The sequence below is a fragment of the Sapajus apella genome, unplaced genomic scaffold, assembly GCF_009761245.1.
Source record: "Sapajus apella isolate SASKATOON/1434 unplaced genomic scaffold, GSC_monkey_1.0 scaffold31, whole genome shotgun sequence".
Taxonomy (NCBI): Eukaryota; Metazoa; Chordata; class Mammalia; order Primates; family Cebidae; genus Sapajus; species Sapajus apella.
Genome location: NW_022436971.1, coordinates 1699793 through 1715408, shown reverse-complemented (window position 1 = coordinate 1715408; position 15616 = coordinate 1699793). Strand labels below are relative to the sequence as shown.

The 15616-nt window shown below is 35.8% G+C and overlaps 1 protein-coding gene across 7 annotated transcripts in view; it reads right to left on the bottom strand.

Moving 5' to 3' along the window:
• Positions 1–15616, bottom strand: part of ITSN2 (intersectin 2) — a 163717-nt gene that overhangs the window by 37340 nt on the left and 110761 nt on the right. For all 7 annotated transcript variants that reach the window (XM_032293959.1, XM_032293961.1, XM_032293963.1 and 4 more), the window contains 7 exons: positions 12978–13183; positions 9967–10031; positions 7976–8142; positions 4904–4949; positions 4694–4815; positions 2849–2945; positions 2189–2380 (listed from right to left, as the gene is read on the bottom strand). In XM_032293959.1, coding sequence (XP_032149850.1) covers positions 2189–2380; positions 2849–2945; positions 4694–4815; positions 4904–4949; positions 7976–8142; positions 9967–10031; positions 12978–13183 — 895 coding nt within the window. The remainder of the gene's footprint in view (positions 1–2188; positions 2381–2848; positions 2946–4693; positions 4816–4903; positions 4950–7975; positions 8143–9966; positions 10032–12977; positions 13184–15616) is intronic.

Genomic DNA, 15616 nt, shown 5'->3' with positions numbered 1-15616 from the left:
AGTAGAGACGGGGTTTCACCATGTTGACCAGGATGGTCTCGATCTCTTGACCTCGTGATCCACCCGCCTCGGCCTCCCAAAGTGCTGGGATTACAGGCTTGAGCCACCGCGCCCGGCCTCTCTACCCATACTTAAATAGCAGACAAAGCCTTCTCTGGTCAAAAATAATTTCCATGACAAATGTGTCCTTGAATAACTAATAACAGATCATGTCAATCTATTTTCTGTATCATTAAACATTTATTGACAACCAGAAACTATGCTGCTTCTTTTTGGAATAAAAAGCTGTCACTCAATTAACTCTCTGGGAAAGTTACTTTCCTAGGAGGTTGTTACTGCGTTGAAGCAGATTTCTCTGGAGTGATTGTTGAATTATCTGCAGAGGGGAAACTGAAAAGACCTTCATAAAATAGGCAGGGGAAAGGTATAAGACCTGGGGGCATGGTCCTATCCTTCCTTTCTAACAGCTTTTATCTGTTCTTTATATTCCCTATTATATGAGACTTGATTGGAAAAAGTGCCTCAAACCACAACAGAATATTGAAAAACCATCACTTTAGATCATAGATGCTATAAAAGCCAAATGTATGGACACACTGGCATGTCTTCAGGGATCACTAGCCAAAGATCTTCTAAACCCAGTAGGTCTGAAAAGTATTTTCCATTCTCAGCATCAAGAAATATGCCACAGGTATATCTAGCTAATTAGATAAACTGGTTTCTAATTAATCATTGTGAACTGCCAAACCATCAGTAGAGCTTAAAAATGGTCATTTCTTAGGCAACCCGTTACAATTTTCTCGATCACTTCTGAAACCCTGTAATATTTTTGGTAATACTGGACTCCTCCCATCTGCAAGTTAGGAAACTTAATTGCTTTATCTAAAGGGAAGGCTTCTCCCAGGGTCAGAACTATCTTTATAAGCTCTAAAGTGAAAATAATGCACAAAATTATAGATATGGTATAAATTCATAATCCTTCTACTGAATCCTAAGTGTATCTCAGTTTTGATTGGATTACCATTTATATATTCTCAGCAACTGAATTTAAATGAAAGGCTAAGTATTTTACATTTCACAAGACATATATCATGAGATATTTTAAAAATAAAACTAAAAATCAAAAGAGTGGAAAAAAGTGACAATCATTTCATAGAGGTAAAAAGTCATTTTTAAGTACTATTTATTCCCTAATTTACTACCAATGCTGTATTTATTGTCAACCAAACAAACAGCAAGGTAAATACTGAGAGATAATTTTATATAATACCAAACTTAACACTTCAAGATCTGGACCCTTGTTCTGAAAATAATGAAATAGACCTTGATTCATACATCCCTTGTGGAAAAAGGTGGCTATCTAAAGAATCACTTGACAAGAATTTTGTAATAGTCATAAATATTTAATTTTTAATTTTCTTCCAACATGGATATGTAAACAAGTGAGAAATAAATGATAAGGTTGGAAATTTAATGGCTTCTGTACATTAAAGGAGTAATTTTGAATAGGTGAATAGGGTAATTGCTAGCTACCTTTTTTTTTTTTTTTTTTTGGAGACAAGGTCTCACTCTGTTGCCCAGGCTGGAGTGCAGTGGTGTGATTATAACTTACTGTACTCTTGACCTCCAGGTTCGAGAGATCCTTCCACCTCAGCCTCCCAAGTAACTGGGACTACAGGCACATGCCACCACATCCAACTAATTTTGGTATTTTTTTGTAGAGATGGGGTTTCGCCATGTTGCCCAGGCTAGTCTCCAACTCTTAGGCTTAAGGGATCTTGCGTGCCTTGGCCTCCCAAAGTGCTGGGATTACGGGGATGAGCCACTGAGCCTGGCCACTAGCTACTTTTTATTAAACCAAGAAAAGAACATGGGACACTGAAAAAGAGTATGATAGTGAAAAGAAGCTGCAGTATAGATGGCAGTCATACCAAAGAACTCATAGGAAAAATTATATGCTCTTTCAGATTAAGTCTAATACTAAGCTCTAGAGCTAGCAAGTATTTAAAATAAAGCTGTATAACTTCTGATCTTGTAAAAGGTTTCCTTTTGTTTCTTCTCCCTTTAACACTAATCTACATTTGCTGTGAGTGCTGAGTTTAAGATCTAATCCAGAAAAGGAATAAATGCAATGCTGTATATTAAAGTTTCACACTAGGTGAGAGGTAAATAATTTAATATTACTCACACTGTTGACTTGGATCTGAGTCTGTCGTCATCTTAACATAGTTTGAAGGAAAGAGACCGGTCACCCCATTGATTTCTCCTTGCCACCAATCAGGATCATCTTTGTTCATAACATTAATGAGTTGTCCCTTGGAGAAACTGAGCTCATCTTCATTATTCGCTGCATAGTCATACATAGCAATCACCTGACACACTATCACAAGAATAACAAATAACACATTAAACTAATTAGTTATTCCTGCAAGGGTCAATCATTTGAAAGCTCCCTAGGACTTAAATTAATATTAAATATGAAAATAAGGCTAAAATCTCCCTTGAACTGCTCTCTTTCCCACCCGCCTTCCCCTATTCCTAGTTTTACAAAAACAAGAATTTCCCAACTACGGTTAACAATCCATGTGAAGCACTTTAAGTATGATGGTGTAACCATTTCACACTGAAAGATTTCAAGGAGTTGAAGTGTTTCAAGTATCAGTGAATAGCTGACTGTTTCTACACTGCACTTTTTTCAGAAAGGAAATTCTGAGTGGCATGTTACTTTTAAGCAGACATAAGGAAAGAATACATTTTTAATGTTTTTCAAAGACTGAGCTAATCTAAGAAGTTGCTGAGTTTTAACAAACTCCTCTAAAATGAAATACAAGTTAACCCACTTCCATACCAGGATGAAAGGCAGGTGTGGCTCTTTCACTACTTGGACCCAAAAGTTTAACATGGCTGGCAGGAAACCATCCCTTCTGTCGCTTTTTCCCTCTGGCCTATAAAATTAGCAAAAGAAATATACAATTGAAAGACGAGATTAAAAACATCATTGAGACATAACTTAAAAATTAGAAAAACCATGAATGTGTGGTAAATATTTAATCTTGCCTAAAGAGAGGTCTGGTCTTTGCTTTCAGCTCCTGGGAAGTAATCTCTAAATCCTTGGACTATCCTGACTGGTAAGTGTGTGTTAGTTTACCTGTGAGTGCTGGGTCATGCCACATCTAACAATGCGATGTATGCTGGGGTGCTCTGGGTCATGCAGTATCAGCTCTACCTTGGTAGGGGATGGAGACTGAGTTCAGCCAAATGGGCAATGAACTATATCCATGAGGAACCCCAGTCAAAACTCTGGACACAGTCTTTGCCGATTGACAATACTTTGCATGCGCTGTCACACATCACTGCCAGGAGGAGTTAATACTGTTCATGACTCCATCAGGAGAGGACAACTGGAAGCTCTGTTTTTGGAACTCTGCTGCACTCTGCCCCATGGGTCTCTTCCCTTGGCTGATTTTAATCTGTATCCTTTCATTGCAATAAACTGTAACATGAGTGTAACAGCTGCAGTGAGTTCTGTAAAGTCCTTCTAGTGAATTACAGAACTTGAGAGTGGTCTTGAAGACCTCCAACCTCGTAGTTGGTTTCAAATATGAGCATGGTCTTGGGGGCCTCAAACTCAGCATTTGCCTTTCAAGTCAACATTAAACAACTGGAAGATACACTAAAATATGCATCTCAAACTGCTGCTGAAAACAGCATCTACAGAAGTCTATTTGGAGGTCTTTCAGGCTCAGAGTTCTCTGAGTATCTCACAAAAATATTTATATTATAAAAAAACATATCGAGTTCTCAAGTTCAAGTCAACCCTTAAAATGGTGCAGCCCACTACAAATACTTCTTGGAGCTTTGTTAATAATTAATCAGGAGGTCATAAGTCAAATTTGTAAAGCGTCATGTTTCCTACTTAGTTGAGCCCATCTTCAAAGTAAATCAGAAGGTGGAATTTCAGAGGGTTATTCAAGAAGGTTATTAAATTTGAACCCCCATTTTTCTTTAGGAATCCTAAGACTCCTGATTTGCAAGAATGAAGCTACGTTTACCCTCCATATTATAACTATATATCACTCATATAAAAATATAGCTATTATATCTCTTGTCATCTTTTAATTCCTAAAATGTTTTTTAAGCTTTAACTAGTAAGAAAATTTTAGAAGTGAGAGAAGAATCCTTTTCCTGTATCAAAACATATGCAATAACTTTCTATAACATTTTAGGAAAAAATCAGATTCATCTATGTCTGTATTGTCTTTCCTTGCAATGCTGTTTCAAAAACCTAAGACCACTAGGGGAGAGCCCAATTAGCAGTATTTTCTCAGCACACCACCTAGATCACGTCTTTCTACTAGAGGCTATACTGCAAGCCTGGGACTATCCCAGGGAAAAATGATGCTGTGCTTTCCTTTAAGAAAGTCATCTGTGAGTTATAAAGGAATGCATTATTGGAAAACGACTATGTCTTTAGAAAAAATTATTCCTTAAATTGTTACTTATAACATCAACTCATGCTAAAAATGTACATGCAAAAGACTAAAGGAAATATAATACAGTAAAATATTGATACTGATTATCTCTAAGTGGCATGATTATGGGTGATCTAAACATTTTTATTAATTTTATCTTTTTTATGGAACATGTGATACTTTTATAATAAAATTTACAGATGCTGTTTAAAGAATATTACCTGTAACTCTCCTTGCCACCACCCACTTGTATTTTTCTTTAGAATTAAGATTAACTGTCCTGGTGCAAGGCTAAGTTGTTCAGAACCAGAAGCAACATATGCTGAGGTTACCTGAGCAATCTCTGAAAAGAAGACAAACAAGAAACTGTGAATTCAAGATTGCGACAGAGCAAACACTTTAGTATTTTTTAAGGTCACTGCCATACATACCAGGTTTTTTATTTGATGCTCCGGACTTGCTAGCACTCCCGAAACTCTATAAAGAAAAGATATCATGTTGTTTTATTATTTCCAACAACCCAGATGTAAAAGTACAAAGGTTAATGGGAATTAGAGATTCCAAATTCCCAGGATTCCTTTTTCTTTAAATAAAGATGAAAATGACAATGAACTCCATGCAGTATTAACAAATAAGTGAAAAATCCAACATTTATGAGGAGATCTGGTCTGCTAATGTAACACATTATATATGAGTGGCTGATGTCAACCACTGACTCAACAGGAAGAGCTCATTTTCTCAAACTTAAATATTAAAACATGACCCTCCAGGCCAAATGCACCCCATTCATCAATGGCGTTAGCACCAATGCCCACTATGCACAACGTATGTGTCCTGGATCTGTCAATGCATATGTTATTTGCTCCTGCTTTCTCTAAGGGACCCTGACTTATCTATGCATCTTGATGAATAGGAGACAATGTTTTTATTTTTATTTATTTATTTAACCATGCTCCCCGCAAACTGACTTAGGAACAAAAAATCTGACTTAGGAACAAAAAATCCACATCCCATGTAGCAACTATTACTTCTGTTTCACTTTAAAGGATAAACTGGCCCAACCACATTTTCTCTTTATAGGAATTTGAACAACAAAAGGGATGGGATTAAAAAGAATTTTGTTCTGTTAGTGAACATAGCTACTGTACAAGTATTAAGCAGAGTGGATGGTAATTAAAAGCTAACATTTTCTGAGTACTGTGTAACAGACACTGCTCTAAGAGGTTCCATATATTCTGCTATTTAATTTTCACAATAACATTATTAATTATGATTATCCCCATTTTACAGAGAAGGAAACTGAGGCACAGAAAGGTACAGTAACTTGTCCAAGGTCACCAAGCCTCTAAGTGGTACAGCTGAATCAACCCAGATAGTCTGATTCTACCACACCAATGGTTCTCAGCATGTGGTTTGTAGAAACTGGAAATAGTCCTTGAGACTCTTTCAGGGGTCCGTGGGATAAAAACTATTTTCGTAAATATACTGAGACATTATTTGTCTTTTTCATTGTGTTGACATTTACAATGGTGAATAAAATCATTGGTGCTTTAGCGTGAATCATGGCAGTGGCACTGAATGACACTGCAGTAGTCAGTGTTCTTGATTGTCACGCACTCACAGTAAAACAAAGCCAGTTTCACTTAACAAGGCCTTTAATGAAGCAGCAAAAAGTTTATTAATCTTAATCCTCAATCCATACCTTTTAAAAATTCTGTGTAACTAAACAGAAGTGTGCCTAAAACATTTCTGCTGTATACTAAAGTATGATGGTTTTCGAAAGGAAAGCATTTGTGTGACAAATTGTGCACTCAACTAGGTTTTTCATGAAACAACATTTTTACTTCAAAGAACTAATAAAAAAAACTATTTAGACTTGGGATTTAGAAAACCTTTTCTTAAAAATGAAGTAAGCCTGTCCCTTCAAGGATAATAGCTGACATTTTGCCAATGATACAATTCAAGATTTCAAGGGAAAATTAAAATTTTAGAAAATTTGTACCTACCATTGTAAGTCTGACAGTTTTCTAGTATTTAAAAACTTTTCTGATGAGTGGTGGTATTAACATATAATTTTTTGGATACTGTATAATGAAATGTGTCTACACAGGGAATATCTGCATAACTCAGTGATTCAATATTTTCCACATAAACAATGAGTAATATTATCACATCACACACGGGTAAAAGATCCTTTCAATGTGCAAAACAGGCTAGTGAATTTTAATGTAACAGTAAGAAGTGTTTACTGCTAAGGCTTCAGATTCCATGTTGCAACTAACCTATAAGCATTTGTCAAGTTTTAGTGTGGCAGAATCTAAAAGAACATTTGTAGGTATCTGCAAATGCTATTAAAATACTTCTTCATTTTCTCCCACATTATGTGTGAGGCTGAAGTTTTTTATACTTCAACTGAAAAAAATATTGTCACTGATTGAATACAGAAACAGACATGAGAAACTAGCTGACTTCAATTCAGCCAGACTAAAGAGATTTGCAAAAATATACAAACAGCTTGTAATCTCAGCACTTTGGGAGGCCAAGGCAGGTGGATCGCTGGAGGTTAGAAGTTCAAGACCAGCCTGGACAATACGGTGAAACCCTGTCTCTACTAAAAACACAAAAATTAGCCAAGCATGGTAGCAAGTGCCTGTAATACCAGCTACTCAGGAGGCTAAGGCACGAGAATCACTTGAACCTGGGAGGCAGAGGCTGTAGTGACCCGAGATCATACCACTGCATTCCAGGTTCAAGTGAATCGCGAGACTCCATTTCCTGAGTAGCTGGTATTAAAAAAAAAAAAATATATATATATATATATACACACACACACACGTACATGTATATATACACATATATGTATATGTGTATAGATGTGTCTTGCTAAACTTTGTTTTCATGATAAATATAGTTGTTTTTCATAAAAGTACGTTATTTATGTTACCATGTAATAGATTTAATTATTATTTTAAAATGAATAAATGTATAATTTCACCGTTTTAATTTCTGATATGGTAAATATCATTAGCTATAATGCACGTACTTTAAAAATCCCTATGGGTGTCCTCAATAATTTTTAAGACTGTAAAGTTACTGAAACCAAAAAGATTAAGAACTTCTGCACTATACCATACTGGTGGTGGGATGAACTGAGGCAGCAGCTCATGTAGGCTGAGTCACATTAATGTTAGAGCCATAAAGTGAAAACTGGTGACTACTTCAAGGTGATCCTTTCTGTGTTTCTCTGAATCCAGATCTACTTGCTAGCTCAGTTATCATGAAGCTCAACCCTACCCTACAGCTTTTGTTCTTGGAATTTCATGAAATCTTGCCCCCTTTTTCTCTAACTGGAGCCATATAATAAATCCTATTTTACTGGAGCTACTGTGAGCAGTTTCCTTGTAACCAAAGCAACCTGATTAAAACCATAAACATGATCTCTGTTTTAAGTATATATCTTGATCAACAAGAATGGGTTGATTTTATTTTTAATACCAAAATACCTCTTGATCCTTTGGTTTGACATAGTTTGATGGAAAAATTCCACTTCTATTTCCAATACTTCCTGTCCACCACTCTCCATCTTTCTGGGTCACCAATATTTCTTCACCTTCTGTGAAAGTCAAATCTCCAGGTTCCACACTTGAATATGGATAAAGCGCAATATATTCTGTAGCGAATACAGCAAGAAGAAGCAAATTCTGGTTGTAAGATTACAGAAGGGAAAAAGAAATTAAGTTGTTCTCTAAGACATTGTATAAGTTTGCTGTAAAAGACCTTATGCCTTCAGGAAACCTAATATAAAAAGATCTAAAGGTAGAAAAAGTAATGAAGCAATTATTTAATAAGTCCTTAGAAAAAAGTTATTTGACTTAACGTAAAACTTTAGCTTATGGTTTCTTTTATCCCCAATTGTTTTTATCATTTTTTTATCACAAAGAATTATCCAAAACTACAAACAGATATTTAGTATCTCTATAAAGACACTGAGGCTCAGTGAGATTAAGTCACACTCAGTTATTTAGATAATGAAGTCAAGATAAGAAAATATATTTTTTAACTTTTTATACAAGAAACATTTTAATCTGCTATGTTATTTTCTCTTTAATTCTTTTAAGTAGACAGTTATGGAAACACCCAATATCCAGAAGACAGCTGCATTAGAAGCCAAGTTCTATCATGATGACCCAGCTCCTAGCACAGAGCCTGATTTAAGAGTAGATGCTCAATAAATATTTGTTAATAAATGACTTTGAGGGAAATATCTAAATTTTTATACTGCCTTTGATTTTTGTTTCTGTGATTGCCACTACTTAGAAGAAACAGTTGGTGACCTGGTTTTATGACTTTGTCTTTCTAGTTTTATTCATATTTGCCAACATGAAATTTGATCTTAATATCATAAACTGGAGATGATCTGAAACACCATCCACAAGCTATTTACTATTTGCATTCTCAGTATCACTTAATTAATTTAACAAAATTCAAAGTAATTACAAGGTTTAGGTACACTGCAATAAAAGTAGGGTCTTTTCCAACATGCTCCTCACTGCTTTCCGATGCTCACCTCAAAGCACTCATTCCATAGTACACCTACGATTCCAGCCTCACTGACGACATGAGGTTTCCTAAACTTTTGCCCTCATTCCTTGGCTCATGCCATTCCCTCTGTCTAGAAGTGCATTCTCCTCCTTTGTCACTATGCTAGCTCCTACTCATTGTTTAGGATGATGCAACACTGCCACTTCTGTGGATTCATATGTCCGACTCTAAATTGGTTTTGTTCACTCATTAAATAATTTATCACAATTGTATGCTCCATTCTATTGGAAACTTTTATTCATCGTTGTACTTTTCAGGCTCTAGCATAGAATCTTCAACATAATAGATACTGAATTGTTTAACATTAAACTGATATTTTCAGCAAAACATAAAATGTACTTCAACTATTCAACTAACTTTATAATAGACATACATTTCATTCATAAATTTACATAACTATTAAATAAGAATATCATCTGAAATTAGGGTAATCTTTCATTTTTCATCACATTAACAAAATTAAAATAATTTACTAATCAAACAACCCAAAGAGATATAGAAAAAAATTCTTTGCAATATTTATGATAAAGTATAACTTGGTCCTCCTTAATGATTCATATGGTACACTACAATTAAAATTTATAAGCAACTAAATGAATTGAAATTCCCTTACCTCCTATACATCTATCACTGCAACACTTTTTATTTACGATGTTATCAAACCAGTCTATGCTGAATTTTCACAGGACTGCCTTTCTAAAGTGCCAGGTATTTTCATCCACATTTTTTCTATATTCTCAATATTCACATGAAATGGATAGGGGCAGGTTTTTCTAATCTCACTTTAATAGTGAAGACACAGAAATCGGGAGAACAGCAAGAATGTGAAGTCAGGTAGTTAGTCAAGAGCTAAATTGATTACTATCTAATTTACAAATTGCCAAAAGCTTACCTTCTCCAACTGAACAGGCTGCTGAGGTAGGTTTTTTATTTACAGCTGCATACAAAGTTTCTGGTCTGTCAAATACATAAACAAAAAAACAATAAAGCAAACAAATACTAGCAAAAAACAAGAAAGGTGATTTGATGCACAGCAGGTTTTAGCAGTGCATTTTTTAGGGCTTTCTCAAACTAATCTAAATATAGTCTCAGTACACAGACTGGGAAGACTTATACACAACATCGTACAGGATTAAGAACTGCCTAATTATAAACTTCCACATTTTAAAATATATTTCAAAAATTTCAATATGATTTATAAAGAGTTTTTCAAATGTGAGATATTTTGCCTTTCTAAAGAAACTTAAAAGACACCCACAAATTGGTAAGTAGGTAGTCTTTCGGTAAAGTACATATGGGACTTAGTTTAGTGTAGAAAAAAACAAGAGCAATACATACATTTTATTATTTGTTTACAATACACTATATTAAAAAATAAAAATAACAAAGCTTTGTTTTTTATGATCTCAGAAGAGCTGTAACATTAATTTTTATTTTAACTCAGGAATCTGTTTTCAAAAATCTGGACTGTCCTGTTTAAGAACTAGACACCTGTGGGATATATCAGGGCTCCCCAGGACCTATGAGTAAATTACATAGTGAGGCAGTTTTCAAATAAACAGAAGGAGAACTTTATTACAACTACTGGCAACAACTAAAAGGACTGTCTTGTTTAATGCTACATTCTCCATTATTGTAGGTTTTCAAGTTGCATGCCTTATCTGTTAGAAAACACTGGTAACTGAATGAAAAATTAGAAGAAATGTCCTCTAAAACACTGACACTTAATCTCTTTTTGCTTAAGTTTTCTTCCCTGTAAATGTTATGACCATAAAATAAGACAATTTCTTTATGGAATTGTCTATAAAGGGCCTAGCACAGTGCATGCATACAAATGCCAGCTATATATAGTTGTTGTTCCTGTTACTACATTCTTCTAAATCCAAAATTCAGCTAGGTACAGTGGCTCATGCCTATAATCCCAGAACTTTGGGAGGCGGAGGAGGGCGGATCACCTGAGGTCAAGAGTTTGAGACCAGCCTGGCCAACATGGCAAAACCCCATCTCTACTAAAATATAAAAATTAGCATTTTAGTACTAGGTCAGGAGTTTCAGACCTGCCTGGCCAGCATGGTTAAGCCCCATCTCTACTAAAAATACAAAAATTAACTAATCCCAGCTACTTGGGAGGCTGGGCAGGAGAAGTGCTTGAACCCAGAAGGCGGAGACTGCAGTGAGCAGTGATTGTGCCATTGCTCTCCAGCCTGGGCAAAAGAGTGAGACTCCATCTCAGAAAACAAATTAAATAAGTAAATAAATCCAAAATTCCATGTCAGGCTGAAAAGCAAATTTTTAGAAACTGAGCACTATCTTTCAGAAACATAGAAACAGCAGTGAAAGGATCTTTAAACGTTATTTGGCTTAAGCTTTTCATTCAATCAATTAGATAACTGAAGACTAAGTAGGTTACTCCTACAGCCTGGCAAAAATAGCAGAGCCAAAACTCAAGCCTCTTGATTGCTAAAGACCAGCATATTTTCATCAAATCAGACTGTTTTTCTACCAACTTCCATATAAAACACAAGAGACAGTTACCCATAGCTGTTATAGTACTTATTTCCATGTATTATATTTGACAACTTGACTCCCTACAGAGTAGGAAATAAAGGCCAGAGACCTAACCTATCTAGTTTTTAGTTTTTGTTCATTTGAAAATTTCATTCAATTGCTCATTTACTCACGCTTCTCCTCATTCATTCAGCTAATATGACTGAGAAGCTACTATGCATTAGGATTAGTACAGGCATGAAGTAACTGAAGAATGAACAAATAAAAAAACACATGCATCCCAACCTCTTGGAGCTTATCTTCTAATAAGGGATATTGGTTTTTAAAAAAATCAGTAACTTTAATGCAGAGTGCTATAAACAATAAGAGAAGTTATATTCAAGGAATCTTGGAGACTAAGAAATGGGAATGCCCCAATTTGGCAAAGAGGAGGCCCTCAGTGAAGAGTTATTTAAATACTGACAATTTACAGTAAACAAGGGAAAAATGCTTGAAAGAAAATGAAAAGTAACTTTTCTAACTGATCTATGGCACAAAGAAATAGCCAGGTGAGGTGGCTCATACCTGTAATTCCAGCATTTTGGGAGGTGAAGGTGGGAAGATCGCTTCAAAGCCCAGGGGTTTGAGACTAGCCTGGGATAACACAGCAAAACCCCATCTCTACAAATAATTTAAAAATTAGCTGGGCGTGGTAGTGTGTACCTGTGGTCCCAGCTACTCCAGAAGCTGAGGTAGGAGGATTACTTAAGACTGGGTGGTCAAGGTTGTAGTGAGCCATGATCATACCACTGCACTCTAGCCTGGGAAACAGAGTGAGGCCCTGTCTCAAAGACAAATAAAAAGCAACAGATCTAAAATCTGAGTAGCTTGAAAATTTTATGAATCTGAAATAACTAGAATAGAAGATATTCTAAACTGAAATATCTGAAGTATGGTTTTTTTCATCCTAGGAATTACCTTTCTTTTTCTTTTTCTTTTGTTTTATTTATTTTTTTTTTTTTTTGAGATACAATATCACTCTGTCACCCAGGCAGGCAATGGCACCATCTTGACTCACTGCAACCTCTGCCTCCTGGTCTCAAGTAATTCTTCGCCTCCCAAGTAGCTGGAACTACAGGCATGCGCCACCATGCCCAGCTAATTTTTGTAGACACAGGGTTTCACCACATTGCCCAGGCTGGTCTCAAACTCCTGGGCTCAAGCGACCCACCTGCTTTGGCTTCCCAAAGTGCTGGGATTACAGGTGTGAGCCACCAGGGCCCGCCAGAATTACCTTCTGATATTCAAACTCAAGTATAAAATTTTTATCTTATTATACACTCAATCAGACCATAGCTTACTCATTAGTGAAAATACCAACATCCACATCTCATAAAAACACATAAAGATCCTTACTCTTCCCGTTTTACTTCATTCCCAGGAATGATCTTGACATAAGACTTTGGAAACCATCCTCTTCTTCCATGCACCTCCCCAAACCACCAATTTTCTTGCTGCTCCAAGACAGTAATAATGTCATGTTTTGAGAAGTTCAAGTGGTTATCTTTCTTTGCAGTCCAGGAACAAAGGGCCTGTGCTTTCAGGTTTTCTACCACTTGTCCCTACGAATACAAAACCACAAAATTTTTAAAAAGACAATGGCAACCATGATTTCTGTTTCTATGTATATAATGTATTTACTGTTCAAACAGAGACTAGTTTGGTGTGGTGGTGACTTAAGACAACCTTAGTCTACTAATTGACTTTAAATTATAAATGGCAGACAACTATGTGACTAGCTTTTTGTTAAGACAGACTGAAAACCCACCATTCAAAGAAACCTCATCACATCACTAGTACAGAAAGTAAATAATGGGTTCTCAAGAAATGTATTCATATACCCGTGAAATATATATCATGGAACAAATAAAAAAGGGTTGTTACTGTAAATCTTTTTTCTCTTCCAGCTTCCAATGTAACTACAGATAATTCCATTTACTCCACTAGGAATGTGATTCGAATGCTTGACTCCCTCTGTTTTTCTGCTTTTCTCTTAACTTCCTTTTATTCTATTCATTCTTCTTTCTCTCCTCTCTTAAAGGAAGGAGGGCTTTTTTTCTTTTAATAAAGCTAAACTCTTCACTTATTCTCCAAGTCTTCTATTATACCCTTTCATTTTCTAAAAAGATTTTATTACATTGAGTCCCTCTCTTCAATCTTCAATCCACTTCACTTGCTTCTATTTCTGAATTCCTTAAAGAATAGTCTTAGACTTATTTTCCAATTTGACTCCTCAATCCCTTCTAATTTAGGTTCAGCACTCATCACACTACTGAACCTCTTCCAGACAAGGTTATTAATAATAATATCAAAGCCAAAAGCTTCTTCCAAACCCTTATTCCTCTTGATTTTTAAACAGCTAACATGAAAATCCTTATAGTTCCTGAAGCTCTCTGGTGATTGATGGCTCCTCTTTTCTCCAACCCTCTTCTCTTACTGTTCCATATAACTTACTTCCCAAAATAATCTTAATTATGTCTATGACTTTTCAAACCTATATTTTCAGTGTAATTTTATCTCCTGAGCTCCAGACTTGTATATCGAACTGCCTAGTGGGTGTTTCTACCAAGTTGTCCCTAATACACATACCTTAAACTTAGCATGTCTGAAACGTAATCATTTTTAGAACCTACCAAACCCATTCCTCCTGGACTGTTTACCAAAGACAATGATACTACTATCCTTTCGGTCCCTCAAGCTAAAGACTCTGAAAAATGATCTTTAACTCCTATTCCTCATTCTCCACATTCAATGGATTATCTATTTTTATATCAATTCCTAATAATCTTCTAAATATATCTCCTCCTCTTTCCTATATCTTAATTACCACAGCACTAGTTCAAACCATCATCTCTTGTAATTTAGCTGTTGTAATATCCTTCCCTAACTGGTTTTCTGCTGCTAATCCAGCCTCTACGTTAGGGACAGAGTTATCTTTCTAAAACATACACAACTCTACTCTTCAAAATCTTCAGGGACTTTCCACTCCAAGTGCCTAACATGGTATTAAATGCTTCCCAAATAAACCCCAACTTCTCTCTCCAACTTCGCTTAACCCTTTCTCCATGAATCCTGTACTCTAGCCACATCATTAACAATTCTTGTTTCCTGCAAATATCTTTTGTTAACGTGCCTCGGTAGCTAAAATTGTTCTTTCATGGGAATAACCTTCCTTCTCTGGTAAAATCTTATCTTTGAAGGCCCTACTCAAATACCTTGTTCCTTTGTGAAGGCTGCTCTAATTCTCACCAACTGAATAAGATACTCTCTTCTCTGTATACCCCCCAAAGACTTTGTAGATAACTTTATTACAGCATTTCTCATGCTTTACAGTTTATGTCTGTCATGTTCATTAGATTATGATCTACTTAATGGTGAGTTTCTGGTTAAAAACAAATTTTTTAGAGCAGGGGCTCATTCTGTTGCTCAGGCTGGACAGTGGTATGATCATAATTTGTTGCAGCCTCAAACTCCTGGGCTTGAGTGATCCTCCCACCTCAGCCTCCCAAGTAGCTAGAACTACAGGCACATGCCACTATGCCCAGCTAATTTTTAAATTTTTGGAGAGATGGTGTCTTGCTATGTTGCCCAGGCTGATCTTGAACTCCTGGCCTCAAGCAATCCTCCCATCTTGGCCTCCCAAAGAGCTGGGAGCCTAGGCACTGAACCACTGTGCCTGGTGTCAATGTCAGGTATTTTAAAATTTTTTTCCTTAAATTTTTAGCACATAATAAAATGTCTAGAACCTATGTCATGGCATTTTTTGAGTGAAGGTGGAATCTGGAGAACTTTACTCTGATGAAGTCTGCAATTTTAAAAAATAATGTTAGTATAACAATATTGCAATGGTTATATCTAAATCAGAGGCTAATACATGTTAAAAAGTTCCAACATTCCCAGAAAAATAAGGAAGAAAAAAAAAAAACCCTCAAGCCCAAGTCTCTTATCTTTTTATAATAACTACAAATCAAGTAAAATATATCATGAGATTTATA